Below are 21,104 nucleotides of genomic sequence, written 5' to 3'. Positions count from 1 at the left end.
ACAAGATATAGTGTTTGGGAGTGTTTCTCAGGTTGTAAAATGTAATTATTGCAGATGTACTAATGACCAAGAACTTATTGCTACACTAATCACACTACCCAAAACACTGTGGGTATTGTTAGTTACTGAGCTACTTCAACAAGTTATCAACTTGGAAACCTGAAACGCCCTTTGAGACTGCTCAGCCCTGTAGAACATTGCATAATTTTCACAATTCTGAGGAGAAAAATATTGCTTTTGACTATCAGACTGAATGTTAAAAGTAATTGCTCTTCCAGTGACAATCCTTGTGGTCTGATTTCCATAGCTAGTCATATTATGCATTTGCTTCTTAGTCTGATATATTATTAGCATAAAAGTTTGGGGATGTCCTTGCCAGTCCTTACAGCTAGTGAAATCAGATGTATTGTGGAGAGTGATAACCAATATCGTTCACATATGATCAGTGACTAACTTTTGAAAACAAAATAAAATTGAGAAATATCTTTCTCAAGCAGCCAAGCCCCGTGAAGAACTGGCAGGTGTATAATTTGAAAGCACAGGGTCAAATTCTCAGCCAGTGTAAACAGGTTCATCTCCAGAGAAGGTGTGAAAAGAGAATTTGTTGCCATGGAAAAAGGCTCTTCTTCAGGCCATGGAATAATGTGGATGTGCAAATGGCATATTTTCCCCATCCTGACATGGAATTTGTATAATATATCATTTCATCATTCTACAATTTAAATTCCCTATCTACATACCTGCAGTGACCAAGGACTACTGAACTGTCTTGAAAATAAAGTTCTCTGCATCTCTCCCCGTTTCTGCTTTCTCTCAGTTGCACTGACTTCTATCATTGAGAAAGCTGTTGCTCTCACAGATAAAATCTGACAGTTTGACAGCCTCTTCATTTCTGGCTGGCCTGTAAACCAGATACATCACCATGTGAATACCAGATAGTTGTATCCCAGCTGATTGTAAACATTTATGTGTAATCTAACGTAGAACTTGTGACCAGTATTACTAATAACCTTCATATAAAAAGGTACTTCTACTACACAGAATAAAACATTAGAAAAAAGCAGACTTTAAAGCAATATGCTTCCATGAACCATTATTTTATGCAGAATATGCAAAGTAGTCCCTGCTATTTTGGTCTTGCATGTTTTTTGGATGTGAACGAGAATGTCTTGGCAGAACATGAGGTCCAGTAGTATTTGACCTGGGACATCTATTCACTCACAGAAGCATCTCACACTGTTCCAGATGAAGGCAGGTATCTAACAACATAATGCTGATGAAAGGACATTGAGGATGTTCGGGAAATCATGATACAGTGCTTCCCGTGCAACTATCTATTTGTGGGCCAGTGGAACAGTGTCCCTGTGGTATAGCAGCAGACACAACCACTGTTACTGCTGGTGGAAAGTACCATTTGACTGTTTTCCTAAACCTCCATCCTGTGCCACGTAAGCTTTACCTCAAGCGGCAGGAGGTAAACAGGAGCTGGAACAGTATCAGAGGTTTGTGGGGTGACTTCAAAGCTCTGATCCTGACAACAAGCTTTCTCATTTAAGAGTGGGGAAAGCCTGTAACTACATTCTTCATTTGCAGAGCTGCAGTTTGCTATATATTTGAGACGTGGTTCATTTTTTTCCCCCTGTATTTGGAAACCAGCTACAGGATGTATTCATAAATACATTCTCCTTTTGTCTGCCTAGGTGCTACATGGAGAGATACAACAGTGTGAGATCATTTCATGAGACTTCATGATGGCTCTTACTTCTTTCTGGTATGCTCAGGTGTCTGACAGACTCAGCTGGAGACTCAGGGCTGAATTCTGTTCTCAGGCATGAGTGTAAAACCGTCATATTCCCCCTGCCCCCACTATCAGATGACCAATATTTAACAGCTTGTAAATGGATAGTGTGTAAGTGCAGAAAATTGTATAGGCAAGAGGGAAACAGAAACAAATCAGAAAATAAGAGTGTGATACACAGTGCTCAGGGAGGCACCTCACCCTGAAGGACCTACGTGCATCTGATAACCCGTCTCTCAAGGGCAGCCCTAACAACCTTGCAGCAGATGAAAAGAGCTGGGCCCATAACCACAACATGTTATTTCTTCTTTAACCCCAGCCTTTCTGCAGAGGTGCAATCATCCAGCCTGTGCTCCAGCAGCTTCTCTGCATGAGGACTACACTTATCCGCAGCTGCCCCAGCATGGGCACTTTATCTCAGGGGTCTCAGCATGTTTTTCTTCCTGTATTAGCAAGAGCCAGGGAGTGGAGGGAGAACATGGTGGTCTTCAGCATCACATCCTGAGTTTTGAGCATCTACCAGACTATAGATCAGCAGGTAGGAGGCCTAACCAGATGGTATGAGATCCGGTCCAGGGGGCAGAAAGAATCCCAGTTACACAGCCTTGGGAACAGATCCTGGCAGCAGGATGCTCCTGTATGGTAAGAATTTTAGGAATTTTTCCATTGGCCTCATGCAGAAAATGGTCAAGAGGAGGTGAAGTGAAGACACCAGCTCAGCGTGGTCAGTGCTGCTGGTCATGTGCAGGGAAAAGCACTGAACCAGAGCAGCTCCTTTGTCCAGGCTGGTGCTCCTTGTCCCTCCACAAGGCTGGATGTGGAATTTACCCATGACACCACAGAGAGTTAGACACTGCTATAGTAGCACTTTCAGCTGAGGTCCTCAGCTCCGAATACTTGCCACTGTACTCCAGCTATGGATCTGGTTTCTTAACCCTTAGGTCTAGCCCACATATTTCACCAGAACTATCTGGGGAGCTTGAAGCACCAATTGTTTTGGCTTGAAATGAATGTAGGGTTCATAAAACTTTTATTGAGCTCCACAGCCACTGTCTGCCGGCACCTCTGGATGGCTTGCACAAAACAAGCAAAAAAGACAATACAGTGGAGTAGCTCATGTCTGGGGGCATGGGAGATACACCATATGTCCGTGGGTATGTCTGCCAGGATCCTTCCTATTCACCAGCATTCACGAACAAGGAAATGGGCACCACTCTGCCAAAGCATTTCTTTTTTGACTCTGGAGGCTGTTCTGCTTCACAAGCAGCAGTCAGGTTTTTCACAGTGTTTCCCCTGTGGAACAAAGGGGCATTTGTTGTCTCATGGCGGGTTGTGGGGTGAGCACTGTGGTTATTATAGGCCAATAGGGAGCTGGCTCCATTGATCAAAATGCAGCCAAACCCCATATAGCTACCACAGGTTGATTGTATTAATATAATCTGATAATATGATTTGATGGACTTTCCCCTATTATGAAACTCTGGATTGAGAAAGCCTTCCCCATCAGTGGTCGCCCCTCTACTGTTTAGCAAGATAATTTCTCACTCAGCAGACTGACAGCTGTGGAAAAGGCAGGACTCGTCATTGCTGGCCTGTGTTTGGGACTGCTTTGTGATGACAGATTGCAGGGGAGAGAACAGATAGGCAGCACAGTGGGTTGCTGTGGGGGCCTCTTGGAAAAGGAGCTGACAGGGGTGTGAGTGAAGGCAGAGCTGTCTGCTGCGAGGCTGCAGGCTACACTGAGTACTTTGCCGAAAGCTAGATGCCTCAGGAGGCATTGCTCAAGGAAGAAAGACATAGAATCATAGAAACATAGAATAGTTAGGGTTGGAAAGGGCCTTAAGATCATCAAGTTCCAACCCCCCTGCCATGGGCAGGGACACCTCACACTAAATCATGTCACCCAAGGCTTCGTCCAACCTGGTCTTGAACACTGCCAGGGATGGAGCATTCACAACCTCCCTGGGCAACCTATACCAGTGCCTCACCACCCTAATAGGAAAGAATTTCCTCCTTATATTCAATCTAAACTTACCCTGTTTAAGTTTGAACCCGTTACCCCTTGTCCTGTCACTACAGTCTCTAATGAAATTCCCTTCCCAGCATCCCTATAGGCCCCCTTCAGATACTAGAAGGCTGCTATGAGGTCTCCACGCAGCCTTCTCTTCTCCAGTCTGAACAGACCCAACTTCCTCAGCCTGTCTTCATACAGGAGGTGCTCCAGTCCCCTGATCATCCTCGTGGCCCTTCTCTGGGCTTGTTCCAACAGTTCCATGTCCTTTTGATGTTGAGGACACCAGAACTGCACACAATACTCAGGTGAGGTGTCACGAGAGCAGAGTAGAGGGGCAGGATCACCTCCTTTGACCTGCTGGTCACACTCCTTTTGATGCAGCCCACGGTTGTCTTTCTGGGCTGCAAGCGCACACTGCCTGCTCATGTTCATTTTCTCATCAGTAAGGATATGCAGTAGAGCTCCTTCAGCAGTGCCCTTCCAGTGTTTTTAAAATTGACAGTACATGTATGGAAAAGCTGGACTCTGTTTCCAAACTGCAGCAGTCAAATGAGGGAATAATGAGAAACAATCTTGGAGCTGTGTAGGTGGCAGTGCTCCTATACAAAAGCTGTGACACACCATCTCATAATTAAGGATATATAACTTCATGCCTGAGGGTTCAGAAGAAAAAGCTGCATAGTCACACCCTCTAAAGAGCTGAAAAGAAGCTCACAATTAAAATACTTTATTCACTGTTTTCTTTTCAAGGCAGATATTAAGAAAGTGGGGAAAAATTCATGCTATCAGAAAGCTACAGACAAAAATAGTTCAATATCGTTGTTGGAATACCTGCCCACTTTATTTTAGTTTTTCGTCTGTTACTAGATTAAAATAAGAATAGTCCCAGGAGCAGAGACTGGAAACCAGAACTTATCTACAATAGTTGTTGAACTGCAAATTTATCAGTCCTTGAGTTCTCTTCTTGTGCCATTAGGCTGTATTCATTTGTCTAAGGGATTCAAGAGGAAGGTGGGCAGTTCTTCCACCTAGCCTGTGCTAAAACCTAGTGCCTGATAGTGCTTGGTGCATTCTCCTATGAGACACAGGCTTGAATTCCAGCAAGTGAATGGGATACACTGAAGACCAGCCCTTCACATCCTGAGCCACATGAATTTCCCCACTACAGAAGTTATGTACTATTTTCACTTTAAAAAAAAGAAAGTCACTTTAATGGCAGTTTCAGTGAGCTCTATTTGAATACCTGCACAAAATCTGCTTTGAATGCACTCAATGGATGTTCTCTAAGGACTTGCATCTCGATGCACCTCGTTCCTGAATTTCAGCACGGGCAAAGCACCTCCGTGGTAATGTCAAGGCAGTTCAGAGTAAGCAAACAAAAATAGTAGCTGCTCAGAATTTGCAGAAGGTGAAAATGAAATGTCTACAAATTTTGGATACTTCCACATGCATAAGAAGATAAAATTTTTCTTTCAGGTGGCTTTTTGCATGTACATGCTTAAAGGCAGCCTATGTTCTCTTTAGGAAAGACAGCGTTTATTCTGTGTTGCTTCTCCTTTCTGCAGCCACCTATAATTCTGTGCATTTAACATGTTATTCACTGATTCTCCATTACAGACACAAGAAAAGTACCGTTAGGAAGTGTGACTTCTGAATCTGGTTTTCATAAAGCCTATGAACGCTGTGATGTAGAAGTGCTTATAAATCCATTTATAAAATGAGCATACTTTACAAAAAAAATAAAATCAAGGATCTACTAAAAGACAATTTTTTAATAAATATGGAAATGAGAAGTCTAGATTACCCTGCTGCCATTGCTGTGTGACTGACCGTACTGCTGGAGTAGATTAGCACGTTGCACAGTACAGAAAGCAGGAAACTACTTACATTGCCATCAGTCAAGGCCAGGGTACTGACTGATCTTGTGATTTAAGGGCCAAACTGTGGCCCTTCCCTCAGCTGATACCAGGGAAGAAGCGAATACCTAACTCACTGAGATGGTGAGCACCACTTGACCGAACATCCACACCTGCTAATGAATCCTTAAGAAGGGCTGCGGCCATGCAACCTGGAGAAGCTGAGACACTGCAACCCAAATGCATCATGCCAAATTTCAAGGAGTGGAGGAGACTTGCTGTGTAAATTTCTACCACCACACCTTGAGAGGAAACCGCATGCAAAGTTAGCTCAGACTGAACACAAACATAAAGAATGATACTGTAAAAGTGAAACTTTCAACACTGATCATGTCTGTAAATCCAGTCTCAGGCCATGAGCACTGGAAAATAGTATTTCTTCACCTTATAGGCCAAAAGATCTACATTTTGTCAATAACCATTACTCCAATCACAGATGAGTTTTTCCCCGTTACTTCCAGTTCCAGCTAGGAGTAGGAAAAAAAGGCAGATCCTACACAGTTCAGTAAGTATAACACAGGACATTAAAGCCAGGAGAACCTGAGATTTTGCAATGTGCATGTACATTTGGGTCTAAGACACAATACCTAATAACTCTACTGGGTTTATACCAGCTCATGTGTTTTGTGATACAATGTGGTTACTGTAAGCTAGTTTGACCAGCTGTAAATCAGTAACTGATCAAAGTTTGGTCGAGCTAGCCAAATCCAGCTGATGTGCAAGATGCAGAACCATAGAATGCAGTTTGTGTAAGAAGGGACTTTTAAAGATCACCTAGTCCAACCCTGGGGGCTCAGGGCAGAGCAGCAAACACATCTGAACCTTGATATTTGCAAAGACGATGTGTGCTCCCTTGGCAAGCTGTGAACTGCAGGGAGAGAAGAGGCATTGAATATTGTTTGCACAGACGGGGATTGGCTGAAAGAGGCACAGCCTTTGGTAGAATTTGCACCAAGGGGGAAAAAAGCAAAAGGAATAAGTCACACAGACATTTGTTTTTTCCCCTTCACAATGTTAATCTTCTTTGCATAGTACACAAGATTGTGGCAGTCATAAAACCGTTGCTACTGCATGTACCAGAAATGTCCCAGATGCATCCCTTACACCAAACAGGGCTCACCACATGTCTTCACATTCCCATGATCTGGCAGCACAGGAATGGCCCTGCTTAGCCAGTGTTAAATGAAGATTTTTTACTGCAAACATTCCCCTCTATTTCTTTCACTTTCAGGACTAACCTCCCTCATTCTGCACTGATAGCAAGTGCAGATCCATCCCCCTGCTAACCCACAGTGTCGTCAGACACTCAAGAGTGCCAAAATCGAATATACTGAGGGTTGGGGTGCATATACTCATTTCTGAGAAAAGACAGGAATAAAGGGAAGGTTTTTTTCCCTTTTGGCATTTGCCACTTAATCAGTGAAATACCCATCCCTGCATTTTCAGAAGCAGTGTTGATTTTTGAGATTGCAGGTTCAAAACTTCCCCAGAGAATGTAAACACCATATGATGATAACTTTAGTTAACAAAAGCATCATCTAATAGGTAAATTGGGCTGCCTGCAACTCCAAATTAGACAGTCAAGAGTTGGTTATTTAACTCTTTTATTGTCCTGCTCCTGTCTGTTCTTGCTCAATCAGGTCACCTAGAGCACACTACTCAGGATTGCCCAGATGGCTCTTGAATATATCCAGGGAAGGAGACTCCACAGCCTCTATAGGCAACCTATTTCAAAGCCTTTCTTCACTTCTCAGAGCATGGAGAGAGCCCTGTCTTTCATGTCTGCATCTCAGATTGTTAAAATTCACCAACAGCAGCATGTAAAGAAGAAAAAACATTTATTGGAAGTTCATGGCTACAGTTCACAAATCAGTAACTTCAGTGGGGTACTTTAGAACATTTTCTTCCTATTCTTTGAGACTGAAAACACTTGGTTTATCCCCATATACCGCCTTCTTTACTATGTAAATAATTAACCATCGTTAGAAATTTGTGGGTTTGTATCCTGTTACGGCAGACAGCGTGCATACAAATTTCTCTTTGGAGTCATTTGAGACCTTAGGAAGCACACAGGAGTGATAGTCCAGAGAGAGGTGGTGGAGTCTCAATCCTCAGAGATATCCAAAAGGCATCTGGATATGGTGCTGAGCAACCAGCTGTACGTGGCCTTGCTTGAGCAGGGGAGGTGGACCAGATGACCTCCAGAGGTCTCTTCTAATCTCAACCCTTTTGTCATCATCGTTAATATGCAGGAATGCATATGAATGCAGGAATGCAGGAGCATATGTGGTCATTGAGGAAACAAGATGTTACTCATATCCAATGAGGTTAAGACAAAATTTACTCTTATTCTGGATTCAGATAAATATTTGCAATTCAAGGAGCCTAGTGGCAGAGCATTCAATTGGCTGGTTCTAAGCTAAACTGGTTGTAGAGATCACTTTGAAATACAAACTAGCTGTCAAAGGATTAAGAATGCATTGGGAAAAAATACAATTTCTCATTTTGATCCAGCTGTTTCTCACAACGTTAGAAAATGTCCCTGATTTTAAGGTGAGCAGAGTTTGCCAAAGAAAAGAAAGATATTAGTAGGATTATGTCTAATAAAAAACAAGAAAGGGTGGTCAGCCATAAAGATCTCCTTGAGAGGAAGAGACCTTCTCACAATGGCACCTGCTGTACCAGCTGCTGCTACAGTGCCTTCCTCATTGACTTCCACGTATGTCTTATGGACAACATTTGACAGTACTAGAGACTTTGCAAATGACATTGCAGAAAGGTCAGCTTTTGATTCACTGAAGACGTCAGTCATCCCCATCTCTTGTAATACCTCATTGAGGTTAAAGGTGTCTTCAAGCTTGAATCGGGGGAGGTATACCTCTACTATTGTCTCAAACATGTGCTCTGAAGAGGCCCACAGCATTAAATTTTCATAAGTCATTGTGCTTTCAATCTAGAAGATGGGAGGAAAAAGAGCTTAAAATAGTGAGCAGCTTTGAAAAATTTAGGTCTTTATCCAGACATAATTCAGGCAAAGAACTTCCAGCCACAGTACATGATATATACTGCCTTACCTGCTCCAGCCCACTGGTAGATCCATCAGCCATATCACCTGGCAGCAGGATGATCATGCTCAGTGTCTTCTGAGCATAAGGGAGTTCAAGGACCTGAGCACTCATCTCCTCAATGTAGCCTAATTTAAATGTTCCTTTCTGATACATCATCTGCACAGCTTTTCTCTCATTCTATTTAAAAGAATTATACAATCAGTACTGCTCTTAACATTTAAACTTATTACAGGTGTAATATCAGCAGTTAGGTTTCAGCAATAATTGTTGTAAGGCTAAATATTTTTCTTCATTTTGTTGCATCTACACTGACACACAAAACATCAGCTTTCCCATGTGTAAATAAAGGGGATAATTCTTTAGGGAAAACAAACATGTAAGCAAACCAACCAACCATTTCCCTGCAACTGATCAGATAATGAAGTTGCTTAATAGTGTTATACTTCCAAACAGGCTGATGCTGGTTGGATTTGCAAGTCCTAACTTGGACTGGGATAAAGAAGAAATAGGACTGAAAGAATCAGGCTGTCATTTACCAGACTGATCGTTTAGACAGGAAGCAATAAATACATTAAAAGCAAAACCATAGCCTTTCTCAGGTATCCTCTTCTAAGTTTTATTATCTTGCCTTTCTTTGTGACGGGGTTGTTTGAAAGCTTTATAGAGGCTCAAATTACCTTTTACAGTTAGCTCACATATATAGCTTCTAGAGTAGTGAAAGAAGACTTTTTCTAATGATGCTTTCAGCAAAAATCCTGCTAGTATTGATTAGCATGTGAAGAAAAATGTGCTTTTTTATGAAAAAAACTCCTGCCACCTTGACCCAACAGGAGAGGCAGGTTAAATTCCCAGCTCACCCACACCTTGCTCACAGGCAGCTGAGCCCTGGTCATTGTGCTTCTTTGTTATGCTTGCTGCAGTGCTTACGGTATCTAGGGTAAATAATGTTAAGATTTATAGAATGCAGATCTACCTGATTCAGTTTAAAGTCTCTCTGTACCGTTTTTTGTTCCTCAAACTTGTGCTCCCAAGATGCTTTGAAGTAGATTACATTCACCAGCACCAGTAATGCATGTACATCAATCACACCAGGAGCAAAGAGTTCCTTGATTTTACCTAAAGGAAATTTCAGAATACACAGTATTTGTTAGCTGCCATTAAGACTCTGGACTGAGATAACTGTCTGTGAAATTAGTTTTGGGAAAACTTAGAAATCCAGTTCTTGGTTTATTCAAAGGGGCGACATAGGAAAACAAGTGGTAGATTCCTCTACACTGTTTCCAGTCAGAGAGGACAGGGAGGGCCATCGAATTAGCCAGCTGTCAGTGTCAGTGACCATATATATGTGCCAGGTGACATTAACCATAAGGATGGAGGCAACACCATTAATCACCTATTTCGGGTTACATGAGAGAATCTTTCACTTTGTGCCATCCACAGCAGTTAACCATCTGTGGAGCTTCCGACTTTATATACAGAAGCTGAAGTAGGAGTTAGCAGGTTCACAGGCTTCATACGAGCACTCAGAGCAATGATGGCTCCTAACCCTGGGCACAGTGACGGGTGAACCTTCAGCCCTCTTACTGGGAGCCAACTGGAGTGAACAGCTCTTCCCCACATCAGTCACAGGACGCTCTGCCAGTACAAGGACGGGGTTGGTCAGGAGATGGGCAACTGATAAATTACAGAAGCCTTCAAATCTATTTGCCTGTCCCCCAGTAAGTTCTGGTTTATGTTCAGCCACAAGATTTAGAAAACTTTCATCCTGCTGCTACTGCTACTGCAGCTCTGGCAAAACTAAAGGAAAATGCCACCTATCATGTTTAGTCTAATCGACAAGAGCAAATGCTCTGCTAACCTGTCAAGGGCAAGAGCTGATTGATTGTCACTTGTGATAGTGAGTCTTGCTTGTGGTAACATCTCTGATCTTTGTGGGCATTGCTCTACATATAATCAGATCTTCAGTAATCCTCTTCCTTTCCCCCCGCCCACCCCAGGCTGTTCCCAGTCTCACCCTGAAGCTCATAGCTTCCATCCCCTGCTGTCCTGTCTCTGTATTTGTGGCTGTCCTGGTTTAAACCCTAGCCAGACAGCTTGTTCACTCACTCCCACTGAGTGGTGCTGAGCTCTCCCCTTCCCTGCTCCCGGGGGAACGGAGAGGAGGATCGAATGAGCGCAACTCCCACAGGTTGAGACAAGAACAGTCCAGCAACCAATGTACAACACAAATCACCACCGCTACTATCAACTACAACAATGATAAGGGAAAATAACAAGGGAAGAGAATACGATACCACCGGCCAAGAAACGAGTCCCACCCGGAAGCCCGTGTCCTTCCGGGTAACTCCCAGTTACCCCCCACCCCGGGCATGACGTGCTGTGGTATGGAATACCTCCCCGGCTAGCCTGGGTCAGGTGCCCCGTCTCTGTTTCCTCACGGCTTCCCCTCCTCCCTGGCAGAGCATGAGCCTCACAAAGTCCTTGGTCAGGGTAAACACCACTTAGCAACAACCGAAAACATCGGCTTCACCAACACTGTTCTCAGGCTGGAAGTCAAAACACAGCACTGCGCCAGCTACCAAGAAGGAGAAACATGACTGCTACTGCTGAACCCAGGACAGTGGCTGTGCACCAGAGCAATTTCTCTGGTTAAGCCTTACAGGTTCTATTGCAATTATCATGCCAGGCATAAGGGCAAGAGTACAAAAGTATCTGGCAACAAACACACATTTAATTCAGAAATAATTTAGCTGATAACTTACTCTAATATTTCAAGAGTGGATGGGAAGACATAATGTCTTTAAACAGCATAAGGTTGAACACCCAGAAACATGAGCAAGTCTGCTTTTCATACCCTGGATTTCTTTTGTTGAAGCAGTGTAATAAGTGAAGGCAGTGATAGTATGGCTACAGATTTACTTTAGTTTACCTTGTGTCTCACTTTCAACCCAAGTGTTGATTTTTATTCTGGCAGCTTCAACAGCACCATGAAAGTCTACTGTTTGTAGCATTGCTCCATATAGTTCCTTAGAGCACATTAGAAATTGCTGTAAAGCAAAATAAAGATTATGAATTGATCAAATCTGTTAAGCACTTATTCCCTTTTGAAAGAAATTAATGGTTCAGAACTATCTTAGAAATGGTGAGGGTCCTGTTGACTACATAAGGCAAAATTTCATTCTGGAAACAACAACCATCTGAAATTTATTCAGAGAATCTTTGAAAGATATATTTATTCTATTGCACAGGCAAAAAAAAGTAAATTAGAAGGAAGAAAGCCAGAAGAAAGAGTCTTCCCATGGAGAACTGCATAGCTGAGGTACAGATAAAAACTAGAGAAGATGCAAGGTGTGTTGTTTAATGATTAAGTATCCAAATCATTCCACAGAAATAACTGACAGAAAAGCAAAGATGTGACTAGCAAGCAACTACTAGGTAGTTGGAGACTGCTCTGTCATTCAGTAAGAAAGGACTAAGTAGTACAGCACACGAGCCCTAAACATGGAAGTGTATAACATCTTAGGTAATAAATGCTCTCCAAGCTTCCTGCTGCCCCAGCATCCAACTTGCAAGCACAGAAGTAAGTAGCTTATGGACAGCTCGAATAGGCATATTTGACTGTAGTCCTACTCTGACTGAATGCAGACTTATGCCAAAAATGAACAGACTCCTGCTTTATTTTCACTATCTAGCCATTGATATCAACAGGATGGGTTTTTCTAACAAAATAACTAAAAGCTGTCACTCTTGTCTCTTTCCCAGCAGCCCCAAAAGATACATGAAGTGCTCCATTTGACATGTGAGGTGGACATTAGCGAGGCTCACAGTTACAGAGAAGCTTGAGTTCAGGGCCACAGCAGTTAGCAGATAGAGGTAACTTGCCTGCTGGAGTTCAAATCCTTGTTGTATAAAGAGATTGTTGGCAAGGGTTAAAACATATCTTCCACCAAGGTTTTGTAGTTGTAAAAGCAGTGCCTGGAACTCTTTATGGTTGAGGTCTCCATCCTTGTTACACTGGGAATATTACAAACACAGCAACTATAACAATCCCTCCATATAGCTCTGGTTGTTGATTTACATCCTAATTAGATTACACTATAGGGCTATACTGCTGTACTGATTTTTAAATCCAGTTAGTCTAAGCTCTGTAGCCTGATCTTCCTTCAGCTAAGAAGACTCAAGGCTTTGGTATTCACTTCATGGAAGACTTGGACCTTAATAAAGTATCACCCTGTATCAGACATTTGCTACTGGATTAGGCAGTCTATGAGTGTGGTCTTGACTCCCTCCAGTGGCAGACTCTAGTGCTTTATACCTAGAAACCTACCGTGCAGGGAAGACAGGGCTCCGGTGCTCTCCATGCAAAGACGTACCTGTGAGGGGGAAAGCTGCCTTTCCTGGCTTCCTTCTGGCTCTGTTTCTACGCTCTCACGGTCAGATCCAAGGCTCGTTCTTCCTGTAGCTTTCCTGGCATGGAGCACCTGCAGTTGAAGATCCCAAATTGTGAAAACTGTAATTGGGATAAAAGCATTTTCCTTGGTTAAAAGATTTGCTATACTGCCCTGCATAAAGGGTGTAGATTTATGAAAGATGTTTTCTCAGCTTCTGCCAGGCTAAAATGACAGACTTGAAATTGTTCATATATTAATGTTCAAATTCACATTTCTATTTCAGCTAACCAGGAAGAACTTGCACTTAATCCCTCAAATTGTTACTCTCCACTACCTCAAAATGTTTACATGTGATTTGTATTTTTATTGTTACAGTTACCTTAAATTTCAAAACAAAAAGTTGCCTCAGGCAAAGAGATGAAAATAGTTTTCTTTGAAAACATCAAAACTGGCTTTTTGCAATCATTCTTAATCTTTGCATCTGTTTAGGAGACATACCAAAACCACACTGCTCTTAGTGGAAACTATTCTTTGTTTCTAATGTGAAGTATCTCACTGAAAAATGTCCAGCAGCTTCTCCATCATAATATGACATCATACATAGACAATCTTTATATTGAAGATACTGGACTTTTCCTAAAATAAGCAAGAGTTCCTGTGTATTTGGTTTATGTGGCAAGGTTATGGTAGCCGTGAGCCTGCAGTGGTGGCCTCTGTAGGAAGAGACTGGCGACTGACCCTGTGTTAGAGCTGGTTCCAGCTGGCTCAAAAATGAGTCAAGTCTGTTTTGACATGACAGTAACTGAAGAGTGACGTCCCTGTCCTTATCTCAACCTACAAGATCTTTCATCTTATTTTGTCTCCTGCTTCTTGTTGAAGAAAGGGAATGAAAGCGTGGCCATGTGGACACCCAGCAGCCACCAGCTAGGTCAACCACCTACACCCTTGAAACCTCATGAGAAGGGTACATCTGCCTTGGCTGTACGTGACCCAGCAGCCAGACTGTGCACATGGCAGCGCTGGGGCATGACAGATGAAGATCTACCAGTACAGAGCCAGCTACTGGAAAGATCTGGTAGTTTAGGTTTATTGTTCTCTTACCACTCATGAGCACAAGTGAGAGAAGAAGGTTGCAGAAAGCAGAACTTGTGCTGCAGGGAGTACAGGCACAGCAGCTGGAGAGGTGGCCTTCTCCTCCCTGACCACCTGGGTCCCTGTGAGCTCTCTAAGTGAGATATTTTCACTTTTGAATACTGTGGTAAGTGATCTGATGCTTCCAGCTACCCGGGTGTTATCACTTCAGGACTCTCCCCACTACCCATAGGCATCCACACTTTCAGTATTCTCATAGCAACCACAAGAGGAAGCACCTGCCTGTAATCCTGAAACGAAGCCTGACATTCTGGCTGCAGGAAAAGTAAGAGTGCCCCACTGTGGTGTATCACCTCCTCCCATTTAGCTCTTGCTCCCTGCTCCTGAATCTGCATGGGGGCGTGGTGTGACTCACACATGCAGATAGATGGCAACGATCGTAGTGCACCAAGCGCGACTGTGAAGGTAGCACCTGTGTTTGTATTCGTTGCTTGTTTCCTATGAGACCCTCACACACATGTCATGCTAGGATGCCCAACATTTCCGTTAGAGGAAGAGCAAGCAATGTGGAAGCATTTCGGCATGTTTCATTAATACTTACTTCTTCTATCTGAGCAGCAGTGTTGTTTCTTGCACCTAGATGGACCAGGGCCAGGGCAACAGAGATGCTCATTGGAGAAAAGACGATATTTGTGTTCTCCGCATTTCTGTTGAGCTTATTGTAGAGATCAAGGCAAAACTCAGTAACTGGCCTAGAAATGGAGCCCATCGTGAAGCGGTTTCTGGCTGGGAGCACAAAAGAAAGAAGAAATTTAATGCATTTGTTGCGTAATTAGACCACACTGTGAAGCATCTGCCTGCCCTGAGATTGCCCCATAGCTGCTAAATAAAAGTTTTCTAAATTCCAACAGTTTGAAACAACCATCCTCGCACACATTTGCTTGTCCATGCTACACAGCAGGAGCAAAGGCACAGAAGGTTTGGGAAGGGTACATGCTCACAACATATGTGAATTACTGAGAAAGGACCATTTTTCTGTCTTATCCCATGGTGCATCTTCTTTCAGGCCATAGTGTTGAAATTAGTCAACTGTGGATTAACATTTTAATTCTCCAACCTGGTTTCTTGTATACAGTTATATCAACTCTTTCTTCTTCTAACAACTTAAGATTAGTGTTAGGAACTTGATGACAGAAACTACTCCTGCACATAACCATGTCTGGTAACCAGATGTATGAGGGTTTCAAACAACAGGTTTATGAAAATAAAATCACTATTAATTAAATGTTTTCTTATATGAAAAAGGGTCATGAACAGCTATGGAAGCTGAACTACATACGGAAACATGAACAATTTGAAATACATTTTTTCACTCCTCTTAAGATTGGACTCGGTGATTTTAAAGGTCTTTTCCAATCTAAAATATTCTATGAGTTGTCTAAGAAACACAGATTCAGGCAGGATACACAATTAAAATTTCCAAACAAAGCAATAGCTCAACAGCCCTGAAAAGAAGTGTGTAAGTTCCTGCTCGAGGATACGACGAGACCTCTGTCACTCTTTTGCTTTGTACCAGAAGCCTTAGAGTCTGATACCTTTTCTGTGGGTTATTCACATTAAATCCACTCTCCTAAGAACAAGTTCCAAGCAGGAGGCCATCTGAAATAAAGGGGGCCTGAAACTCCATTCCTGTCCTGTAGGAGAGAATCATAAAGCTGTTGTGTGGGTATCAGTAGGATCACATGAGCTTTTCTGGAATCGTTATACCCCCAAAAAACCCACATCACTTTCAGTGTCAAACAAATGATATTTTGGACAGTGCACCAGAAAAAATGTGTGAAAAAACAAAGCAATACACTCCTGACTGCCTGCAGACATAGAGTAGCTACGGCCTGTGTTCCAGAAAGATATTTTATTTAGGGAAAATGCTCAGCCACAGTATGAAGAGAAGGCTCTTGTGTCTCCAGTGGCACAGATCTGGCTGGCTTTAGCTTTCAGCCTTCACTGGGACAAGCACAGGCTGGGTCCATAACAAGCTGCCGGAGCTCCTCTCCACTGACAAGATGGGCAAGTGCACAGCTGGGTGGTTATTCCCACTGCCCACAGAAGGCAAAGCAGACACTCTCAACCCTGTGCTGCCCAGCTGCTGCTGCCTGCAAGGCCAATATACGTGAGGAGCACAAGCCTGTGTCACCAGAAGGCTAAGTAAGGGTGAGGAGAGGCTGGTGCAAAGCTGAACTTCAGGATCTTTCATTAGCAGAGCCCTTGTAAAACCTGTCCTGGGCTGTTGGTGTCCTGATCCCCTTTGTGAGGGGTCTACAGCCTTCTTGGGAAAGGGCTGTCTGGTGCTGGGGACCTCCATTCCCTTCCAACCAATGCTCTGCTGCTACCCTGCTCCCCCACTAAGGCCCCAGCTCTTCTACCACAGCCACAGTCCCCCTCCTCACAGACAGCCTCCCCTTCAAAGTTTTCTTTTCTCAAAGAGCTATACAAAACTTCTTGTTGTGTTGTCCTCAAGATGCAGAACACTCACTACTGCTCACTCAGTCATGGGCCAGACACAGACTTTGCATGAGAAGCTGAAGCACAGGTTCCAGAAGAGTTACCAGGGTGCTGAGAGTTGATGTGGCTCAGCTGAGATGCACATCTGTCTGCTTAAACCATCTTAGCCCACAGCAAGTGCCATACAATGGGAGTGAACTCAGCCCAGAGGAAAACAGACTTAGCCTAAGAGGATTGCTGCAGTGGATTGGAAGAGCTGAAAAGTCCAGTTGCTGAACACATGAAAGTGCCACATGTAGCAAATGCAGACGTTTCTTGCCTTTGGACTAGCTTGAAAAGCACAACAATAATCAGTGCTTCATTGTGTTTCTGACTGATGCTCTGTGGAAAACCTTGTAATGCTGAAAGAAAAAGTTTATATATGTTTCACACTGGACTAAAGTCCAGAAGTGCTTCACATACAGACCATACTAATGGGCAAAACAGAGGAGCAATATCCCAAAGGATTGCTGATCAAACAAATTAAAGGTGAGTTGCATCTCATTAATTCTGAAAACAGCTGTTCTAGCTCTGGTATTTGTGTCTCTATATGAAACATCGTTTTCCTTTTCCTTTTAATAACACAGTCACCTTACCACAAGAAAAAGACATTGCGCTGCATAATCATTTCTCTTTTCTGCCACATTCATTACCTACTATCCAGAACCTTCTGAAAACAAAACTCAGAGTTTCTTCAGTGCTGAAGTTTGTATTGCTCCACTTCTACACCTCTTGGAAGATCTGAAATGGAGCTGTGAGATTGTTCACACCAAATGTAGGTCATGAGGCATATTGCAGGTGTGCCCAAACCTCAGGACAAGTCAAGGAGAAGAAAAGAGTTAATAAACTTCCTTGTCAGGAAGGAGGCACCTCCGCCCCACCTTGCAGGGAGAGGACCGACTGCTAAGCAGGGAGAGAAAGCGCAGGAGCTGGGAACAGGTTTTGAAAGCAAGTGTCTGGTACACCAAGGTGCCACTCCTTTAGAAAAAGGAGCAGGCTCCTCAGGGAGATGTCCAGGTGCAAACACTGTGGCCAGCTCCACGCTTTTGTGAGTGGGAACCATGTAGGGAACTGCCCTGGAAACCCAAAGCAAGGGAGGAAAGGTGTGGGCTGGAGGAGGAACTTGGTTATTGCAGAATGAAAGAATTTAATGAACTTTCTGAATCCAAATTTGGGCAGGCACAAGTGTATGAATGATTCCACTCTATAAAGCCATGTGTGTAATCTGTGTAATCACTCAAGCAGTGAGAGTTTTGGAGTTACTGCAAGGACAGTGGAGTTTGGAGAACACCTACATGGTGCACAATAAATGGTAATGTTACTTTTAAAAGATTTTGGAGTGGTAAAGAGAGAAGATATAAGAACAAAAGAAGTGTTCCAGGAAGATCCTAGCTGCCATTCGGCACTAGCCAAAGTATCTGCACTGAATGTCAGCAATAGCACAAGCAGGACCGGGTCTTTACAGCTGATGAAGGGAGATGCTTTGCATGATGGTTCAGTAGCTTTTAATGTAGTACAGCAGATGGAAATCACTGGTGCTGTTACAAATGAGCAAGCAGCTACCCAGAAAAAGAACCTTGTTCACAAAAAACACTGCATACCAGAGACCTTGTAAAGATTGTATTCTTCCATGGCTGTATGAAATGATAAACACTCCTTTTCTGTAACTATTAATGTTCTGTTCCTTATTTGCCATTTGCTTTTGGCTAAGGGTAGATGAAATCAAGACAAAAACTCTCAAATAATAAGCTGTTCTCACAGCTGTCATAATTAATAAGTGCATTAGATTATATTAAGTAGTTAACAGGAGAAGGCAGTAAATAAAGTGTGGAGGGTAAGGGAGCTGTAGTCTTGTTTCTAAAGTAATTCTGTATTTAATATAAGGTAAGTAAGTAGGAACCTGTTTTCCCTGATGTCACATGGTAATTCCCATTACGTGTTTTACTTATTCAATCTGCATCCCATTAAGGTGCTTTAATGCACATTCATTTCTCATACACAAAGGCAGAAATGACGTGTGTCCCTAGAAAAGGAGCACATGCCAGATTGTACTGTCTCTCCACATGAAAAATCTATGATTGGTAGAAGTGACTTTCTTCTTTCTCATGACTGGTCATACAAAAAGACATTTCCAAGTGTTTCTGTGCTGATTTGGAGTGAGAGGAATGGCATATATGAAAAATGGTATCTCCTACAACACAGAAACTCTAAACACCCCTAAGTGACACAAAGCACTTCCAAAGTAACATGATTTAAATTAAAAACCAATACATTTCAATACAAAATAACTTTTCAAGGGTAATGTTACCAAGTTCATTTTCCAAACAACTTAGCCTCTCAGGCTGTTACTTCTATGCCAGAAAGGCCTTTTTTCTGACTGCTTTTATTATTTTGCATCAGTACCTTCAGTGTATTTTCTACCTCCTTCTAGGTCAATTATTCCTGCATAAACAGACATGGATATACATTGCCCTGTTATGGGCTGCACAGTGGCAAGTTATTTGCTATGTCTATGTGCACCTGCATAGGTTTCTTAGCAAGCTCCTAAACATCACTGCCAAACCCAAGAGCTAATATGCTGATAGAAAAGACTAGCATCCCCACTAACAACAACAGCAACAAAAATCTGAATGCCACTCCACATTTCCTATTTTATATTGTCATTGTTTAAGAACATAAACAATCCCCCAGCAGGGAGGATCAGGGTTCAGGGGAAACTGTAAGCACCCAACCAAAGAATTGCATGCTCTCTCCCTCATCTAGTGAACTTTTCAAGACTTTTGCTTGTACCATGGAAAGCTGGGTAAAGAAGGGAAGTTAACTGGTATCTCCCACTTCGTGGGTCTGTTTCCCCAGGTCGTCAGTACCATTACTTTACGTAAAGCCCATTTCTACCTGTGAGTGTAGAGTGGACCTGAAAAAGCCTAGCCTTCAGCCCTTCTTGACATACGGGTGAAAAAGCCTCTACTTTCTTTCTCTGTAGATCAGCTACTGAACTGATCAGTCCTGTGGCAACTATAGCTTTCTGGATGGGCAGAGAGGTCCTAGTGAAATTTCAGATTCAAAAGCCTCTGAAATTTCAGCAAGAATCTTTATATTCACAGCTTTGGCCATGTGTTCCTAAATTCCCCATCTACATCCCACTGAAGATCAGCTCCCTTTGTGTGAGCTCTTGAGCTACCTGGATTTTAGCAGTGGTTTCTTCTGCCTGCAGCCTGTAAAGGTATCCCCACTCTGTCACATCTGTAAACATGATGTTTACTTTACCAACCTGCAGACTACTTTAGATCTGCCAAAAAAGAAAAGCAAGAAAAGTTATTGAAAAATAAAATAAATAAAGAATTGTTAGAATCATTTACCTTCTTGCCCGAACAGGTTAAATGAAGAGCACAACAGCTGAGCTCTGGAGCACGTTCCTGTGAACGCTGTATTACAAAAATCTCCCACTCTCATGTGGGAAAGCTCAGCCTCTAACCAATTGCTGATGATAGCAGCATGGTGCAATTTCATGCAAATGCCATCAACACGAAGTTCCCTGCAGAAGACTGGGAAACCTGTATCTAGCAATATGCTAATAGTATTTTTTTCAAAGCTGCCCAACAAGTTTGCCAGGCAATATCTGCTGGCAACATCTCCTGATTGCAATGCCAAGTCACCCTCAGCCGGAAAACTGGCATTAACCCTGAAGATCCATGGCTGTACTGCTGTGCAGTACATGGGGTCTGGTCCGGACACAGGGATGTGCAGGGCTCATCCCAGGATTCAGAGAAGTCTTGTTTGGAGCTGAGTTTGCTTGCAGAGATAGAGCGAATGAATGGGAAATGCATGAGCTTTCTGTTGCCTACAGCCATCTCTCTCAGGTAAGGAGTCAGCTTTATGTATATGGAAGAAGCTCAGTTAGAGAGAGGAAGAAGTATTTCCTTGAACTGTAGCAGGAATCCCCAGCCAGGGGGTATTCTTTTAAATCATTGGACTTAAGAATAAAAGGCTAGGAGTGCTTTATCACATAAGTCATGTCTCCAGCATAAATTGAGATGGAAATAAAGAAGTGGGAAGCATGGAGCTGCCCCAGCACAGGTTGCTCAGGTGTAACACTGGCTTACGGCAGAGGGACTCAGGGGTCAGTCTTAAGTCCTCTAGGGTTGTATGTGGCTTTGCAACCTGGCAAATTTTCAGTCTTTCCATTGTCGTCTCTTCTGTCTTCCTACAAAACATAAACCTGACTTTGGATTCATAGGATATTTGAGGCATTGGATATAGTGAGGAGAGAAAGGAGGAAAGAGA

At 42.9% G+C, this 21,104-nt stretch overlaps 1 protein-coding gene across 1 annotated transcript; it reads right to left on the bottom strand.

Moving 5' to 3' along the window:
* Positions 1 to 7,549: 7,549 nt before the first annotated feature.
* Positions 7,550 to 16,154, bottom strand: LOC133267207 (leukocyte elastase inhibitor-like). The gene is made up of 7 exons (XM_061449325.1): positions 14,881 to 16,154; positions 13,170 to 13,277; positions 12,679 to 12,810; positions 11,726 to 11,843; positions 9,770 to 9,912; positions 8,803 to 8,973; positions 7,550 to 8,681 (listed from the first exon to the last, which is right to left on the bottom strand). The coding sequence occupies exons 1-7, from the start codon at positions 15,046 to 15,048 to the stop codon at positions 8,277 to 8,279; spliced, it is 1,245 nt and encodes a 414-aa protein (XP_061305309.1). The 5' UTR covers positions 15,049 to 16,154; the 3' UTR covers positions 7,550 to 8,276.
* Between the last annotated feature and the right edge of the window lie 4,950 nt (positions 16,155 to 21,104).

The sequence above is a fragment of the Pezoporus flaviventris genome, unplaced genomic scaffold (genome assembly GCF_033815535.1).
Source record: "Pezoporus flaviventris isolate CSIRO_AGI_PZ_B2104156 unplaced genomic scaffold, CSIRO_AGI_Pfla_v1 ptg000007l, whole genome shotgun sequence".
Taxonomy (NCBI): Eukaryota; Metazoa; Chordata; class Aves; order Psittaciformes; family Psittacidae; genus Pezoporus; species Pezoporus flaviventris.
Note: the sequence above shows the minus strand (reverse complement) of the source record. Positions and strands in the feature narration are given on the sequence as shown.

Bases quoted from the DNA above. Each gene is read 5' to 3' on its own strand.
- LOC133267207 (XM_061449325.1), bottom strand. From the start codon at position 15,048: ATGGGCTCCATTTCTAGGCCAGTTACTGAGTTTTGCCTTGATCTCTAC. The intron at 12,811-13,169 runs GTACGTCTTTGC...TAATATTCCCAG, and splicing joins GGCAGCTTTCCCCCTCACAG to TGTAACAAGGATGGAGACCT. The intron at 11,844-12,678 runs GCAAGTTACCTC...TTTGCTTTACAG, and splicing joins AAGGATTTGAACTCCAGCAG to CAATTTCTAATGTGCTCTAA.